Source organism: Artemia sp. Qi Xiang Cuo, chromosome 2, assembly GCF_049724085.1.
Source record: "Artemia sp. Qi Xiang Cuo chromosome 2, ASM4972408v1, whole genome shotgun sequence".
NCBI lineage: Eukaryota > Metazoa > Arthropoda > Branchiopoda > Anostraca > Artemiidae > Artemia > Artemia sp. Qi Xiang Cuo.
In genome coordinates, this window is record NC_142795.1 from 28308810 (window position 1) to 28328874 (window position 20065).

The window sequence follows — 20065 nt, forward strand, 5'->3', positions numbered from 1 at the left end:
ATTCACAGAACTTTCTATTTCTGCTTCCTGTGCACTTTTCCATATTTGCAGTTGAATATCCATGTGAGTCTCTGGGGATGAACAAGATAACTTTACAGCTGCATTTGAACCATGAAAAGTTTCTGGAGGAGAATAACTACCACAGCTTGGTAGTGACACTGCAGGTAAAGCTCCATCAGTATTTGGGCATTGATCAATGTTGTATTTTCCATTCACGACACTACTTACTTCTGATGTTTCTGTATTTGTCTGGCCTTGTCGTTGAATGTCTATATGATCGATTGACCATTGAGACTGATTGAGTACCTCCTCCAATCCCAAAATATCTTGCAGTATGTCTTCTTGGTTTGTAAAACTTGTTGTTCCACCCATTAGCAACCAATCTGGGTCAAGGCCAAAGTTTTCATAACTTGAATCCATATCACTGGATATATAATATTGGCTGTTTATATTCATAATTATTTTATCTGTATCAATTGATCACTTCTTAAAATGAATTAAAAATCTGTTTGCCTGTTTTCTCTTTTATATACCGATACATTTCGTTATACTCCGCCTACCTGACAGCTTAATTCGATGACGTCATTTTAGACTGCTTTCATTTCTGAAGTAGCATGCCTATTCAACTTTGGACTTCCATCGCAATCTATGACGTCATGTCCTTGCGGATTGCAATGACATGACGTCATAAAAAATTCTTCACGGAGAAAAACCTTATGGAGACTAAATTTGTTACTGTTAAATTGTATTTTCTCTCCCAAGTGTAACTCTTTCGATAGTATCCTCTTTGTGCAGATGGTTGTATTTATAAATACGATTTTTGGTTTTTTAGTCTAATTTATAGGCTTATTCGAGTCCATTCACCAGGCCTGTTCTTTTCTTCAAATAACAAAATATGGCGATGTAATTTTAAAGAAATAAAATCATCGGGGGGAGGGGGAGGAGGAGTTCAAATTTGAGGCAGAGATATAACTAATCCAGTCAATCATAAGAATTCACCACACAGTAAGTCGTTCGAAAATTCCAAGTATTCTCGATACAGTTATACTGTTAGTTTTCTCCTCATAGTCAACAAGAGTTTTAAATTAGTACAGAATTATGGGTCTCTCATGTATTATTTGTTCACTAAGGTTCACCATATCGAACAAATGGTCAAAGGGATTTGGGGAAGGGCAGTAAAGAATGATGATTCTCTTTCCAGGAAATTTTATTTTAATTTTTAAATTTACAAAAAAAAAAAAAAAAAAAAAAAAAAAAATATAATTTCGAAAAATTTTAGCATTGAACTTAATTTTTCTTTTTGAAAAAGATATTTTAAGTACAGAAAAGATATTAAGCCGACCACGAACGTACAGGACTGATTTATAAGGTCGCCAGCTGGGATATCACTAGCTAGTAGTACAAAAGTTTTAACGGTAGGCTCATACTGTTGGATTACCCAAAATCAAGGACTAATAAAACATAAATTAAGCTCAATAGATTCAGCTGTTTCGGTCTATGGTGCGGAGAATTCCGTCGTTACGACGCAAATTCCTGAAGTTAGTATCAAGCTCTACCGCAACCAAAGCAGCTCCACTTTGGATTTGTCTACCAAATTACGATGAAATATCCAATTTGAAACCGAGAAGAGAGCCAACCATTCGACCCGCCTCGCTTTCTAGAAGCCGTACAAAAAGTAGCGGATGGCAGACAGATAAAAATGTCTTAAAATCCGTTATTTTCGACTTTGAAGATGATCCTAAGGCCCTTTATATCTGCGCCGATTTATATCTGTACATGTAGGTGGGTTAAATGATGCTGACAAACCATTTGCCCTCAGGCACCCCCCTTCCCAACCATACATCGCACTCGATCAAAATTTCGTGAGGTTTATTTTAGTCAACACAGTCGATTACCCCAAAACATATATCCCTGAAGTGACGAAGAAAAATGAATTAGGCAAAGAAAGTTTAAATATAACTAATGTATTTAGTATTTGGTCAAGCATTAATGACGCTCTAGCCTTCTGGAGTGATTGAGGGGTGTCAACAACATCACCTTGTTCACCCTTATGTTTGTGAGAATAAATATAAGGTCATAAGATATTCCCATCCTATACAACTTAATCTCTGAAACGTTCCTACCAGATGTATTGGATAATCATCAGGGTTGGCATAGTGATTACTATAGCATTAGGCCCAGTACTACTAACTTTCTTTAAGCACTCTTAATGTTGTTAATAGACAATTTAGTACTGACTGAATAATCTTGTGTACAATTAAGTGTTACTAAAACTTTTTGTTCTGGTAAGGCTATATAACTGTCCCTGTGTGCACAGTCTTTGCATATATGTTTCAAACGGCCAAAAATAGTGACTACACTAACCAGAAATTGACGCTGAAGTAGCTGGTTGATAGAGGTGAGGAAATCAGCTTTTCTCATACGAAGGACCTGTCTCAAATATACCCACTCTTCTTCCTCAAAACAGCACTAATATTGAGATAGCCCATTCTGCCATCCAGTTCACCTCTCTAAATTTGTGTTAAATACAACCCCGATTTCTCTTGAAAGAATGTTTCTCACAGGAAAGTTTTTTTGAAAAACAGTTTTTAAACTTTCCAGTACTATAGGATGTGGTTCCTTTTGGGCTCATTTTCCCTAAAAATGCCACACACAATAAAGGCTTTGGCTTTTTCTTAGCTGGAGCCTAGTTCTAGAGCAAACCTATTTTTTGAAGCTACTGCTCTTTACTATGTGGGTATACACAGAACAGTTATAGCATGGTGTCACATAGCATAATGTCATACAGATAATAATACAAACATTAGACAAAAAATGGTTTTTTGTGAAAATTTGCTTTATACCTTAATTTTACCAAGATGAACTTATGAAAATCACGTAGGTATGAGCAGTAGTTTCCAAAACAGTCATTAAAAATAACTCTAGCTCTTGTGGTAGCCTAGTAGCCCAACCGAAAAAATTGACATCACTGCTAACCATGCAAAACCTTTTTCCTTTTTTTTTTTTTTTTAAGATAGAGGGAGAAAGTTGTTGATATGGCGATTCTAATATCGCACTTTTAATAAAAAAAAGTATAAATGTTTTTACTTTTATAACTTTAATAAATCAAATAATATTAAGATTTTGATTGCTAAATATCAGTAAATGTATATTAAACTGACAATGCACATTCATTTGTATTTTTTTCAGTAAAGTGCAAATTATGTTCTGGCCGTGGGAAGGCATAAGGGTTTTGAGCCCAACTTATGTTAATTTCGGCTCGTTTTGAGTTTGACTCGGTTATTTATTGTAATTTCCACTCGTTTTGGGTTTCATTTATTTATCGATGCTGATTTGTGGTAGTTTCACGCTTGGTAGATTATTTGATTTTATTTTTGCTCATTTTTTGTTTAATGGAGACCTTAATTTTTCTTTGAAAAACTTATTTTGTGGAAAAAGTTTTTAATTAATTTCTGTTCGTTTTATATTGACATAGTCTTTTCAGAGAAAAAGAAAGGGGTGTTTGTTGCCTTCCAATCACTTTCGACTATTAAAAAGGGCACTAGCCATTTCAATTTCCAAATGAGTCATTTTGGAAGTTTCTACGACGACGCGTTCAGTAAAAGCCTCATATGCCCCCAGGGTATAACTTACAACCCTTGCCCTGAGGGCTGTAGGGGAGTGTCCTCCTCAAAAATATAATTTCTATCTGGCAATCCAAAACACTGAATAAAATGGCTATCTAAAAATTTTGGTTGGATGTGTTTGGGGAAAAGGTGGGCGAGAGAGTGGGGCTAGCTGCCCTCGAATCACTTTCGACTATTAAAAAGGGCACTAGACCTTTAAATTTTCAAAAAAATGAGCCTTTTTTCAAGTTTCTACGACAAAGATTTCAATAAAAACTTATATGCCCCCAGGGCATAACTTATAACCCTTGCCCTGAAGACTGTGGGGGGAGTGTCCGGCTCAAAGGTATAATTTCCTGAACTTTAACTGCGTGGAACAAAATCACTATCTAAAAATTTTTATTGGATGTATCTCGGGAAATGGTGTGTGTGGAAGAGGTGTTAGTTGCCTTCCAATAACTTTCGACTATTAAAAAGGGCACAAGCCATTTCAATTTCTAATCAAATGAGCCCTTTTTGAAGTTTCTACGACAACACATTCTATAAAAACTTTATATGCCCTCAGGGCATAACTTACAACCCTTGTCCTGAGGGCTGTGAGAAGGTTATCATCCTTAAAAACCCAATTTCCAGAACTTAAAACTACGTTTAACAAAATGGCTATCTCAAAATTTTAAATGATTGTGTTTTGGCGAATGATGCGTGTGGGGAGGGGGGGGCGATATGTGCCCTACAATCACTTTCGACTATTAAAAAGGGCACTAATCCTATGAATTTCCAATAGAATCAGCCTTATTTGAGGTTTCTACGACAACGCCTTCCATAAAAACCTTATATGCCCCCAGGCCATAACTTTAAACCCTTAGCCCCGAGGGTTGTGAGGGAGTGTCCTCCTCAAAAACAAATTTTATATCTGGAAAACAAATACGCTGAACAAAAGGCGATCTCAAAATTTTGATTGGATGTGTTTGGGGGAATGATGGACGTGGGGGGGGGCTAGTTGCCCTCCAATCCCTTTCGACTATTAAAAAGGCACTAGACCTTTGAATTTCCAATCGAATGAACCTGTTTTGAAGTTTCTACGACAACGCCTTCTATAAAAACATTATATGCCTCCAGGACATAACTTAAAACCCTTGCTATGAGGGTTGTGGGGGAGTGTCCTCCTCAAAAACATATTTTCTATCTGGAAATCAACTACGCTGAAGAAAATTGCTCTCTAAACCTTCTTATTAGTTTTGTTTTGGAAAATGATTAGCGTGGGGGGGCTAGTTGCACTCCAATTACTTTCGACTATCAAAAAGGGTACTAGGCCTTGAGGGTACTTCCAATCGAATGAGCCTGTTTTGAAGTTTTTACCACAACGCCTTCTATAAAAACCTTATATGCCCCCAGGGCATAACTTAAAACCCTTGCCGTAAGGGTTGTGGGGGAGTGTCCTCCTCAAAAACATTTTTTCTATTTGGAAATCAACTACGCTGAACAAAATGTCTATTTCAAAATTTTGATTGGATGTGTTTGGGGGAATGACGGGCGTGGGGGCGGCTAGTTATCCTCTAATCACTTTTGGCTATTAAAAAGGGTACTAGCCCTTTGAATTTCCAATCGAATGAGCCTGTTTTGAAGTTTCTACGACTACGCCTTCTATAAAAACCTTATATGCCCCCAGGGCATAACTTAAAAACCTTGCCCTGAGGGTTATGGGGGAGTGTCCTCCTCAAAAACATATTTTCTATCTGGAAATCAACTACGCGGAACAAAATGGGTATCTCAAAATTTTAATTCGTTGCGTTTGGGGGAATAATGGGCGTGGGGGGGGGGGCTAACTGCCCTCGAATCACTTTCGACTATTAAAAAGGGTACTAGCCCTTTGAATTTCCAATCGAATGAGCTTTTTTTGAAGTTTCTACGACAACGCCTTTTATAAAAACCTTTATGGCCCCAGGGTATAACTGATAACCCTTGCCCTGAGGGTTTTAGGGACGCTTTCTCTTCGAAAACTTATTTTACATCTGGAAATAGACTATGCTGAGCAAAATGGATATCTCGAAATTTTAAGTAGATATATTATGCGACCTGATAGGCGTGGGGGGGGGGCTAGTTGCCCTCGAATCACTTACAACTATTAAAAAGGGCACTAGCCACTCCAATTTCCAATCGAATGAGCCCTTTTCGAAGTTTCTATGACAACTCCTTCGATACAAAGTGCCCGAGTATGGAGAAAAACACATTGTGCCCACAACGTTCTTTACTTAGGCAGCGCTAGCGCGCTACCTATGATTTAGGGCAAAGGAGGGGTGGGAGGCCTTTAAGTGAAAGAATTAGTTTTTAGCTCTCAAATCTTTCTTTGTCCAATTTTAACAGAAATTTTGCTATAAGTTTAAGTCGTTACAACTTTTAATGTACAAATTAAAAAAGAAGGAAAAACTTGTTGAGGTACAACTGAAGTTTTTTTTCGAGCAAATATCAAATAGATAGCATTTTACAGGGGATGTCGTTTGATATTTAGCTCTCAATACTCTCTCAAGCCACGGGCGTAGGCATCATCTTATCTAGGGGGTGGCAGTCGATTCTGTGGTGGAGGGGAGGGGGCTTAAAATGCTTCCCGGGGTCCTTTAAATATAGGTATTAAGAAGCTCGCCATTCTACATTTCGCTAAAATTCAGCCTTGAGCATTTTCCATATTCTACTTTTCCGGCAATACTATAATATAATACACCCACAATCCCAATTCCACTTTCCAGAAAACATAAACACCGTAAAAGCAATTTGACACAAATCACATTGCGGTTACATAACAGCTTCTTGATCTAAGAATTCAATTCAAAAGTTTAAAGTTGGGCAATATTAAATTTCAAAATTGGCATAGGGGAGACCGGCCCTCGATTGTCAAGGCCCCCGTTTAGCCCAAGCAAATAATCTCAATACAAAAACCTACGGGGACTTCTGGTGGATTATGAAAGCTCTGACATATGGCACTGTGTGTTTTAAAATGTCTGGCCTTGATTAATACTTTTACCAAAAATATAAGATTGGATCACGTTTTATGGTGATTAAATGTGGAATTTTGGTGAATTTTTATCTGTAGGCCTACAACTAACTACGAATACTAGAAAAGCCATAAATAGTACGAATACTAGAAAAGCCAGCTTCCGCGACGTGCCATCTTCACCGGTTTGCTGGTAACATTTTTCCATCCCGCGGGATGGCGAATTCCCACGTTCGGCCATAATATCTGGGGTAGGTTCAGCGTGCCGTACCAAGGCGTCCAAAAATGGGCTATGCTTGCAAAGCTGTGTAAACAGCATATTTTAAGGTTGAAGGAAAGCTCAAAACCCAAAACTTGATCAATTTTGGCATTGTTTAACCCTGTCAGAGCAGTAGGTGAACTAAAATTTTTATTTTTTCCTGTCAAATTTCATTCCTTTGGTGTAAAATTTTATTCTTTGGGCTTACTTTTGGTGTTGATCAGTCAATTTGTAATGTGAAATTAATACTCTTACTGAAATTGATTTTGTAGTTTTTTATACTAACCTTATTCTTTCATAATTTTGTAGCCGAAAAACAAATTTTAACGTTTCCCTGGCCACTTTTCTGTTTCTTTTGTCAGCTGGCCGAACGTAAGCCAGGGACGGCCAAACCAGTACCGGGGTGGCCCAGGTTCGGCACTTTTGACCACTTGGATAGACAGGCATCCAGGTGGAAAAGCGGTAGAGCATTCCTAACTGTCTTTTTCAAGGATGGTATTGAATGAGTTAACTTTGATTTGGCATACTTACCAATTTCTTATTGCTTAAATCAATTCCTGGAGATCTAAAAAAAACATAACCGGCCGATCGTGGGCCAGTCTCCTATCGATGTATCGGACCAAAAATCAATATTGAATATCGAAACGTAAATATTGATATCGGAAGGATATTTGAAAATTTCTGTTAATTTCCAGCTTTTTCAACCATCTACCAGTAACATCCACCAGAAAAATTCCAACATACGAAAAGTTCTCGTTAATATCTAGGGTAAATTTTTAAGTTCTAGGGAGAGGGGGTGCAGCCCCTCTTCCCTACGCCTATGTGTCAAATTCCGTCTTAAACCCCGAGGGTTCCAAATCCCGTCTTAAAATTAGACTGGTATCTTTATTTAGCCAGCAAAAGAAAATATTTATTCTAAACCTACCGATTCCAGGTCCATTAAATTCATTCACTTCTAATTCGTGCGTCATCTGAATGGCATCTAATCTGCTTGCATGTTGCTGCGTTCGACGCTGTCCGATACTATTTCTAAGGTCAATTTGCTCTACTTCTTCATCAAACCGACCAAGATATCTGTAAGAGAGAAGATAGATTCTCACAAAGTAGACTGCCTATTCACTCCTTTACTTATGTTGTTTTACTACCAACAAGACTCTAATTAATGCTGGTAAATCCAGAAATCTATTACAGACTGCACCAAGTTTTATATGATTTTATTATGGAATATTTCATTGGGGATATGAACCCGACAATAATCTAACAAATCCAACAGACCAAATTTTTACAACAAAAAAAAACAAAAGCGACAACAACACAATATGCCTAGAAAAAGGCCTACACAAAATAACAGAATCATAAAAAAAAAAAAAAAAAATTAATAAAATTTTAAACGCTTTATTTAAGTTTGGAAAAAATTGAAAAGCTTTGGGATAGAGGCAAGGTCATACACAGGAGGTGGGTGGAGAGGAGTTGTAGCCCCCCCCTCCAAAATGCGCGTCTGACTCGTAAAAACGTAACAAAAATTCATATATCAGTATATAAATATTGATTCAGAGTTCAGAGAGTTAAGAGCAATTCATAGGATAAAATACAGGATTAAATCTGGACTGCTTGGGTAACCAATTTTTACCTGTGTGTGGCTTTGTGCCAAAATTGTGATTATCTTTTTTTGAAGACAAGAAAAATAACTTATTGCTTTGTTACGATACTAGATCAAATTAAGGACTACATTTGTACATCGATAAGATCCAAAGTGTGAAAATGACAAAACAAACAATAGAGGCCGAGAAAATGCAAAATGCCCAGTTTTTGCGAGAGATAAATTTCAAATTGGATTTATTACCAGCGCTTTCGGAGAAAGTTAATGCAATTCCTGGACTTTCGGATAGCTTTGCTGCCTTACAGGTACAGATGAATAACATTAGTACACAGCTATCTAGCAATGCTAAGACAAATGAAGAAATTAAAAGAGCTGGAAAATGTGAAATCAGACCTAGTAATCACATACGAACGAGCCAACCAGCTCGAAGCAGAGCAGAAAAGAACAAATTTGATTGTATATAATTGTATTCCGCAACACCTTGGCGAGTATACTGTGAAGCAAGAAATAATGGGTTTATTAAATCTTACTATGCCATCTCTCAAAATAAGTCGAGGTGATATACGTGACATTTTTCGATTTAAATCAGGGCCAGTAGTAGTGAAGCTAAACTCGGTCGAAACCAGAAACTAGGAAATGGTAAGGGTCTGGGCGAGTTTACTTGCCTTTCGGGCCCAACTCCAAGTGTTGTAGATTATGCGCTGATTAATACGAAATTTACACCTGCATCAATTGATATGGATATACTAAATTTAGTTGGATCCGATCTTAGAGCTATCGAGCTTGAGTTGAAGACTGGGATGCTTCAGGATGATGGTCTTCGAGTTAGAAATTTATTTAATGGGGAGCTTAGATCAGTTGGTTTAGGAAAACGAACCAGATGTGATTTAACCGATAATGATTTTGAAACATTTAAAAAGGAGTTTTTGAAGTTGCATGTAAAAAATAAGTTGAAAGCGTTAGAAGAAGGTGGAAAATACATACATGTTACAATTACGGAATTAAATGAAATAATTTGAAGTTGTGCAGTATCGTGTAACCTGACAAAAAAAAGAAAAAAACACGAGCGATATTTTGATTTGGAATGTAAGTTAATGAAAGAAAAGGTCAGATATGTATAGAGTCATTTAAAAGAATGTGATAGAGCTGACGATCAAAGTTTAAGATTAGCCGAATATAAAGATAAAAAAGAGATTATAAAAAGTTAATAAAAAGGAAAAAAAAGAGTTTAAGAATAAGAGGAAACTGGATATTGCAGATGATTTTAGAAATAAAGATTTTAAGAAGTTTTGGGGTTATATAAGGAATGATATTGGAAATAAAAAGGGAAATACCCAGGTGACTCCAGACGCCATTTACTGGCCTGATTGCCTAGAAAGCTTCGAAGGTGATTATGCAGAAATATATGAGTTAGCACACGCCCTAGAGTTGGCTGTTTATCCTATGAAGGAACATGATTATGATTTAGTAGGGGAAGTGAGTAATGATGAGGTTAAGTTTGTATTCAAGATTTTAAACGAAGGTTTGGCTGTAGGTGCTGATGGTATACCAATAAAGCTATTTAAGAATTTTCTTTTAATTTTTATGTCGATAATTGTTTTTCTTTGTAATAAGGTGTTAACTTCAGGACAATGGCCAAATGAGTGGAAGAGATCATTGCTTATGCCGCTTTTTAAGAGAGGAAACCCTAAGTTGCACATGAATTGTCGTTCAATAGCGCTTGTCCCTGCTTTAAGTAAGGTAATGGAGAAAATACTAGATACGAGGCTTTCTAAATGGTTAAATGAAAATAATATAATACATGAAGAACAAGGAGGTTTTAGGACAGGGAACGGGACAGTAGATACAATATTTACTTTAAAGGCATTAATTGATAAGTATGGAAAGGAAAAAACTTGTCTTTATGTGGGATTTCTGGACCTGCACAAGGCGTTCGAGAGTGTCGACAGAGAGCTATTGAAGGATGCCCTGTCTAGAATTGGCCTCCCTCATTTCTTTGTGAGGTTGATAGTGAATATGTATATTTGTGTGAGTGGAATCGTGTTAGTTGGTAACAGGTTTTCTAGGCTTTTTAATATTAAATTGGGAGTAAAACAGGGCAGCACTCTTTCTCCTAAATTGTTTAGTATTTTTATAAATGATGTTGTTGATTTTCTAGAGAATAGATGGGCTCCGAAAGTTAGTCTAGGGACCCGTGAATTATCACTACTATTATTTGCAGATGATACTGCTTTGGTGTCTAGTACACCGCAAGGTCTGCAGACGCTTTTGAGTCTTATAGAAGAATATTTGCAGATAAAAAAATTAAGGCTGAATGTTGAAAAGAGTGAAGTTGTTATTTTTAAAAAAAGGAAAGTAAGTGGCGAAGATAATTATGGATTTAAATTTAATAATAAGGAACTGAAAGTAAGTAAAAGAATAAAATATTTAGGATTTATATTATCGGAAAATGGAAGCTTAAAGAGTCATGTTGATGAAATAATTAATAGAGGCAAAGTGGCCATGTCTGCGATTTTTAGAAATCCGACGATACTGGGAATTAAAAACCTAAAAATGCATAAAAAAATATTTAATACAAAAATTTTACCTGTAATAGAATATGGAGCAGAGGTTTGGGCGGAGAAGCGGCACAGAAGTTGGAGTCCCTCCAGCTCCAGTATCACAAAATACTATTTGGGTTACATCAGACAGCACATTCACAGATTCTGAAAGGTGATATTGGCCTGTTTTCTTTAAAATTACGTAGGTCTGTTTTGATGCTTAGATTTTGATGGGAGATTATTAGGGACAATGAACATAGGATTGTAAGAGCTGCTTATTGTCAGATGTTGAGTTATGGTTCGAAAACGTCGTTGTCAACCAAATTAGGTCATTACTAGTAAGAGTGGGAATGCCTTACCTATAGACTGATGGTCTTGGCTCCCGTGATCTACCAACAAAATTAGAAAGCCAGGTACGATTTATCTTAGAGGGTCAAGAAATTCAGTATTGGCAAGGGCTGGTTTTAAATTCCGCTACATTGGATCATTATAATCAGGTTAAACCTAGTTTTGGAGAGGAAATTTATTTTAAATTTGATTTACCGGCTATGATTTTATGTCGATGGATTCAGCTTAGGGCGAATTGCCTTCCAATCCAGAGCAGGCAAATGGTGTTCGACAGGGGGGATAGTACATCCTGATGGTCGGTATGTGTGCTCTTTGTAGAGATGACGACGAAGATTTGGACCATTTTCTCCGAAAGTGCCCGGTGCTCTCTGGTTTAACGGAAAAATACTTATATGGGATTGTTTTGCTGCCTCCTGGTATTTTACAAAGTAGTAATCCAACCACAATATTTCGTATTGGTGCGTACATAGAGAAGGGAGTAGAAAGAAGGAAAACTTTTTACAATTAATTATATGGAATTACATTTATTTTCTCGATAAATTACCATAAGGTATTTTTTGGTATGTATCATCTTTCTGTGTTCCGTAATATGTTCTCTTGCGATTTCTTTATTTTTAATAAATTTTTGTGTTTATATGGCTCTTGGGCTTTGGAAATTCACGATCTATCTATCTATCTATAAGCAAAATTTTCGATGCGTTCTTAAAAGGCTTTTTTGTAAACCCCCCCCCCCCAGAAAAAATCCCCTTTGAATAAAAATTCTGGATACGGCCCCTGGATAGAGAGAAAAATTCAGTACGAGAATACATCCAAACTGTATGGGAGAATATAGCAGCTGGAAACAAGCAAAGGGATGACCGGAGGATCTTCCTTGAAACCCAGGGTGGCTCTGATGGCAAATGTTAAACTAAGGTATAGTGCATAAAGAAACTAGACACGAAGTCTGAAAGACAGAATAAAAGAAATTCTCGAGAAATAGAGTCCCAGATATAAATTATCAACCCTCTCTTTTTTGCGCATTATTGTGTATTTAGTCAACACATTTTACTAGTAAGAAAATACAAATCCATTTAATGCTGATAAACCCACACATTCAACATACTGCTCCGGTTTAATACGATTTTATTGTGGGATATTTCATTGAATCTTTCTAGACTACATCTTTATAGGTGACGTATGTGTATACGTCACATATTACGTTACATCTTTCTACATTTACGTAAGCAGCATAAATACGACAAGGGGACAGTATGCATGTTTCTCTTCATATTGCTAAGCTTATATGGCTAATGAATAACGTTTCAGTAAATTATCTAGAGCTGGAAGATTACGATATGCAAAGGTGACATGTGCTGATGACTGTCTTTATTTTCGATTACTGCAAAAGCTGTCCAAGCAGACAGCTTAAACTAACCGAAATTACAAATTAGCAAGTAAAAAGGTTATACCTCAGAAAACACTTATGTAAAAGCACTCTTGCACAGAGTAGCACCTTAAAAATAACCAATAATTGCCCAGGGCCCAGTTTTTACACGGCATTTGGCCAGCAAAAGGGCAAACAAATTCGTCAATGCGGAAACCTATAGTCATGTATTTTAGTGGACACCATTTTTATTGCTTTTGACTAACTAAATTATTTACAAATTTTTCATAAAACACCAAATGAAAAATAAACAGGAACAAATTGGCTTTAACCGTTTCTTTTCTTTTTTTAAGAAAAGGCATCGATCCAGTGGATTTCAACATTTATATACATATCCGATTATCGGTTTTTTAGGCCTTTTCATTGAAACAAAGATTATCTCATAAATATATACTCTTACAAAGCCTTATCTTCCTATATTGACAAAAAATTAAACGTCTCTGAACGTAAGGAAAAGCAATAAAAAAAATTTCTATGCAATTGAGGCGATTTCAAAGAAGTTGGCGTGTTTTTCTGCTATTGCTGCTTAATCTATATCCAGTTCTTTAAAGCAGAATAATCTTTTCCATGAAGCAGTCTGTATCAAGAAAATTTTTTGTGGGTTCAGCCAGGGGACCTTGAGATGTCTTAAAATGCTACGATATTGACTATGGTATTTGCATTGTTTAAAATCCTATTTAATGGCTACTGAAACTGTTAAGTTTTTACTACTACTACTACTAACAACTCACCATAGAACCAAGCCGCCTGAGGCCAACAGCTACGCAGGCTCCTCCATCCCAATCTATTCAAAGCCTCCCTCTTTACACCCTCCCAGGAAGTTTCCATTTCCTTTAGTATTTCTTTATGACATTCTCCCACCCCAACTATGGACAGACCTGCTTTCCGTTTAGCCCTAGACGGTTGGCCAAAAAGGACAATCTGTCATCCTTCATCCGCAGAACGTGCCCTAGCCATCTCAACCTTTCTCTCATTATGGCCTTAGAAAGCGGAATTGAACCAGACTTTTCGTAAAATCTACTGTTTGAAATAAGGTCAGTCAGCTGGGTACACAGAACAATCCATAGGCAATTTCTCTAGAAAACATCTAGCAAATCTTCATCCGCTTTTCGGAGCGCCCATGCTTCAAAGCCATATGCTAAGAAAAAATAGGAAAAAGAGCAAGAATATTAATAAAGGAGCATATAGGTAGTACTGGTGATATTTTCAAGCAGAATCTGCAAATTGCCTTGTATAAAATCGATTTTGGAGGCATTTTCTTTCCATAGTATATTTTGTTATAGCCTCATCCGTCTATAACAAAAATACTATCAAGGACATTAGCTAATTTTTGCATCGATTTTTTGCCCACAAAATAAATGAAAACAGAGTTGGTCTACGGGACAATAAGTCAGAATGAGAAAAATCCAAGATTCTGAAAGATAACAGTATTCAGAAAATTATCTTGCTTCATTAAAATATAGCGTTAAAAGAGTCCAAAACTAGTTATTATTCCGGCACAAAAGAGCCTACAAAATTACTTTTTTTGAATTTCTCCTAAGATATACTATGCAAATATGACGGAAATCTCCTTCATTCGTTAGATTTAACTTAAATTAACTATTTTCTGCTAGCATTCTGTACTGCGTAATACTTAAGAAAGAGAAGTAAGTAAAAAAAAAAAAAAAAAAAAATCAAATGAACAATGGGCACCACCAAAAGTTATTTTATTTGATTTCGTCTTATATGCAAAAGACAGTGGACATGTCTATCATGTCATTTACGCTTTACTGAAAACGAATAATATTACAAATATAGTTTTTTATATTAAAAACAGTGAAAAATAAAAACTACAGTGAAATACAACTTTGAATTGCCGATATTTTAGAAATTGTTATCATTATATATCGAATATGCAGTCTACTTTTATTAGTTCTTTCCAAGGACTGTTCAAGACACATATAGTTTCCAATAAAACACAAATTACGCAATAGTCTTTAGCCTTTTCCGGTTAGGGAAGGGGGAGGAGGGCGGTAGCAAAACTCCTATTTGTAGTTATTTTTGTTCGTTTTAAGTCTGAATTTAACATTTAATTTAATTTTTACTCTTTTTAAGATTTATTTATTCGATTATATTAATACCTGCTATCTGCATGTTTGCTATGATTGTTTATTTAATTTTTATTCGTTTTGAATTTGAATTATTATAGGAATTTATTTATGCTGGTCTTAATTTTAATATGGCTCTTTACTTTTCTTTCAAAAATTTCTTTTTCAGAATGTTTTTTTTTAATTATTCTCTATAAAACGCTATGCGAAAATCAGAAGCATGACAAGTGTTTTCAGTGAAAATAGCGATGTTGAACATAAAATGCAAATTAGCCCATAACAAGAAGGATATTTACATTTAACAAAATTACTACACGGAGACTGAACTTTTGAAAATAAATAATCCACTCTTTGATCACTTGTACTACACCCCTTGATTTGTTTTTTAAGGTGTTCCTGTTTTCTCAAGCGCTCTAGATAAAACGAGAATCATTGGAACAGGGTAATTGGAATGCTTAATTGGACTGGAGGATTAACATACCTTTCGATCAGTTCCAATGCTTCTTGGGGCGTATAAGGGTTTCCATCAGTTTTCAGGTTCTCCTTAAAATATGAGACCCTCTCACCAACAATGTGCTGCTTTTTAAGGGTCCCTTTCTTCTGCTTAATTGCTCGTATTTCCCTGCAAGGTAAAATTGGTATGTCACCTTCAAAGAAGTGTTTAACAAAATATTCTAATCCTATTTGATTTCTAAAATTACTAAAAGTGGCTTAAGATTTTAGGAAGAAACTCCTATGCTGCCTAAGCAAAAAGATGTAAGATGTACCTCAAGAAACTCACTTTGAATAATTTGGGGAATGATTTCTCTGTTGAATACCAATGATTTGCTGGGTGATTCTTATTGATTTATGTATGATGATTTGAAACATAGTTTCAGAGCTTTTTGTTGCACAGAGTGTCAATTATCTTTTTTAATTTTGCTTTTCATTGCAATTTGGGGGTTCTCAACTTTATAAAATATAATTACTTTTTGCAAGCTATGGTTGACTCAACTCTTATGCTAAATTCAAAAGTTTAATTAAACTTTTCTAATGTACAAAGTTTTTGCATAATGTTCTTTGACGTTTTTCTTGTGGAATTTCAAGTTTTTACACATTAAAAGCTTTAATAATATATTTTGTACAAAAAGTGCATGCTAGAAATAAACACAATAAATTTTGGAGTTCAGTATAAGATTTTGCATTCAGAAAATGCAGAAATCCTGCCGAAAGTAAAAAAAAAACTATCACCGTGGTTTCAAAAATACCCCGAATCTTGGGTAAAATTACAAAAACAGATTCAAAAACAAAATATAAAATTTCGTAAAAGTTGCCTACTCACTTACACATTTATTATATTTCGTAAAAGTTGCCTACTCACTTACACATATAACTGAAAAAATCAGTTACCCGCTGTAAGAAAAATTTTCAATGAAGCCATCTATATAAATATCTAAGATATCTAATTTTTTAGAACTTGGCTTAAAATTTTGAGAAATCATGACTTTTGGAATTGAGCAATGGGCTGAAACCATCGACTAACCGACCTAAGATTAGTCAGGTTTGTAAGTAGTTGATGATCCTTTCAAAGTGAAGTGCCTGTATCAGGAGCAAGCTTAAATGACTCCTTGATACACTCAACATCAATCAAGTAAAATTCAGCCGGTACCGGAACGACATAAGCGTCAAGCAAATAGTTTTGTTCCCTAGTTTGTCAAGATTTTTAATATAATACTCATTCGTCAATAATTGTACATTTTTAGTTGTTTTAATTCATTATTCTTTTTTTTCGTTGTTGACTTTAAAGTTTTTTTTCTTTCATTTAGATTTGGATTTTTTTTTTTTTTTTAAAAATTTCGAGTCAACATACAAATTTGTATAACGATGACTATGGCCGTGATTTTCATATGTTTATTGTATTATATTTTTTTTATATTTTTTATTTTTTATATTTTTATTATATTTTTGTAATATTTTATTATAACAAGAACTGCCACTGATCGACATGACCGTATAAGACGTTTGACAATAAAATCATTTGAGTTTGAAGTACAAAACATTTATTTTACAATTATCTTAATACTATCTGATTTAACTTGAAATAAAAACAAATGTTGGAACTAAGAACTACTGGATTTATTTGCCTTCAATCTAACGTAAATGATAGCTTCGAATGATAAACATTGATTAGGTGTCAAACACTACTCTTTACGAACAAAGTGGTTTATTTCCAGTCAATATGTGCATTATGGAAGAGGAGCATAGATTGCTCCCAAATTCAGAATACACAAACACTAAGTCCAAAAACCCATTTAGACTAAAATAGCTAACAAGGAAAAAAGGAAACAACAGTTTAACAGGAGTTGGTATAAGGTATAAGATTGGATAAAACAATGTCAAACTATAAATTAAAGAGTAGAACCCATAATTTAGCCAATTTTTGATTTTTTTTTCTATTCTACAATGGATTGAGCTAATACCAAGATATACCCAATGTTAGTTTTAGTTAATGCTAAAATTTAAGCTGAAACTGGACGCATTAATAATTAAATTTGGTTTAATCCCAGAGCTAGCTAGAACCAGCACCAACTTCTAAATTATTTGATCTTCTTTGAAATCTAACTGAGGCTGCACACTCAAAAACCTTCATTGTTATATCTTAGCTGTACAATAATTAAACAGTAAGTAAGACATTTTTGCCTCAACAAGCCAATAAGATAAATATTATTATGAATGGGTCTGATGTTAGCTACATCTCAACGTTGACTAAATCTCATTGGGAATGAGGCCCTGGGCAGCTTAAAATTATGAACAAGAGCACAGGGAACTGACCTCGTCATAGAATAATGACTGAATAAAATCACTGCAAAAAAAGCCCAAAGAGGATAAATTGATCAGATGAAAAGTTTGGTACTCTGACAAGGATTAAGGATTTAAAAGCTACTAGCCCCCTTGAAGTACAGCGATATGCAGCACACCTAAATAAGTTCACAACAAGATTTTGATTTAATTTATCAATATTCGTATTGGTACCCTGTACAATCCACAACACAATCGACAAGTTTGCTCAGTTGAATCAGCAAAAAACCAGTTTACCATTCTGTATTCGGAGACTATTAGCTTAGGTTCACTGAAGTTAACTACGGTGTAGCTATATTTTAATTAAATATCTAATATATAGAGTTGGTATTTTGGTTAGGTCAGGCATTTAATATAATGCGTTATGGAGGGCCGGCTTTCCATGATTCTAAGTTGTAGTTCCCATAATTTTTTTACTAAAGTATAATATTTTCATCATATTTTGGTATATCTCCTTAGCATTAACCTAACTTCACTTCTCGAGTGTGTTCTGGATTATACGGGAGTACCTTTGGATTTTATTTTGAGGCCTGAGTTTATATGGACCCAGATTGGCAATTCCTCAAAGTAGATATGTTCTTTTTTTAAACTATTTCTATTGACTGTAAAATAATTAGGGCCTGAAGAACAAAGGCTAGTCAAAGAAAAAATGTACAGAAATTTACACCCTTCTGGCGAAAATGGTGCTATATGTTCAGTATAACATAAGCTAAATATTAAAAACGATATTATAGGAAATATAACAACACTTTTTATCTAAATACTGAAATTTCTCATTTTTTTTTGTTTGACAAGATGGGCTCATAACAGGGATAGTAGCGATACCCACAAGGTTCAGCTTGAAACACATTATCAGATCTACCAAATTCCCTCCCATCGATACTATCAAATTGTCTTTTCTCTCTTTGTGCATATATGCTTAAACCTGCAGAACCTTAAACTAATGAATTGCCTTGGCTGTATAAGTAATAAACATTAAACTTACCTATGTACTTTCTTCTGCATCTGTGCAGCTTTTCTACTTTGAGGGTGTATGAGCTTTAGCTTATCCACAGCTGCTGTCATTTTCGACAGGGGTTTAGGCTGGAAAAAAACTAAGTGACATTATTAGGGTAGTAGACATAGGCCTGTTATATCTAATTAATATACGATATATGATCTATGATATATATATATATATATACATATATATATATACATATACATACATATATATATATATATATATATATATATATATATATATATATATATATATATATATATATATATATATATATATATATATATATATATATATATGTAATACATATTATATATATACATATATACGTATATATATATATATATATATATATATATATATATATATATATATATATATATATATATATATATATATATGTATTATTTTATGCAAATTGCATTAATATGCTTAATAAATGTTGAAATTAATTTTTCGAGAATTTTGAGAATACTTTTTTGTTGTTGCCAAAATTCTAGAATAGATTGTTACTGAAAATTCCATCATGCAATTATGATTTTTTTTTTTTTAATTTTTGCACTGTCTGTACGTTAATGTACTCAAACCCCTCTTCAACAAGATAAGGTAGAATGACCACCCCTAGAATTTCGCGGGAAGTTACCCATATGACTGATTTACAGCTGACACCGAGATATCACACTGGAAACGTCAGCTGACATTAACGTTGGGATGGCTCAGGGAGAAAAGAACTTAATACAATCTGTATTGCAACAAAAACTTCGAACATTTTCTAGGAGTCCCCTCTAGCAGTAGTTCATTGGGCAGATGTAGTCTATCCTAACCAAAGTTCACACTCAATTCTTTTCCTCAAGAATTACCAACAATTGGAACAAACTCTCAGAAGCAAAGTTATCATTGAATCTGTTGACATTTTTAAATGAAGGCTGGATGCTGAGCAGTCCTTAAGGGAGTGTAAATTTGAGTGGGAAGCAACTAATCATACAAGTACATCTGGCCACTAAACAACAACAAAAACAACTTCAATCATCAATTATGGAGCTTCAGAATGAAAAAACCCTAGACTGCTCCAAGCTACAATTTAAGGGAAAAGCAGAAATACAGAAAATGCCACTTTTTTCATAAACTCGCCCTTTTCTTGCCCCCCTTTCTTGATTTTGTTGTTCTATGACTGATCTGGCCTTCTAGGTGTGTGTGCATGCATTAATAAATTGAGAAAATATTAACTTTCATTCACTATATCAAACAGTTTGTGGTAACAAACTGTATGTAAGGAGCAATTTGGCCCAATACAAAACTTTAAAACAGGGAATTTTGATAAAAATTAAAAAAGCGAAGAGTTGGCTTTTTTATGCTGATTTCAAATATATAAA

General features: G+C 34.8%; 1 protein-coding gene across 3 annotated transcripts in view; it reads right to left on the minus strand.

The window, feature by feature from the left end:
* Positions 1-20065, minus strand: part of LOC148955084 (translation machinery-associated protein 16) — a 41359-nt gene that overhangs the window by 3947 nt on the left and 17347 nt on the right. For 2 of the 3 annotated variants that reach the window (XM_089100202.1, XM_089100195.1), the window contains exons 2-4: positions 18675-18772; positions 15333-15473; positions 7779-7927 (exon numbers count right to left, since the gene is read on the minus strand). In XM_089100202.1, coding sequence (XP_088956328.1) covers positions 7779-7927; positions 15333-15473; positions 18675-18772 — 388 coding nt within the window. Of the gene's footprint in view, positions 1-7778; positions 7928-15332; positions 15474-18674; positions 18784-20065 lie in introns of all 3 variants that reach the window. The other variant, XM_089100211.1, reaches the window with a different exon arrangement.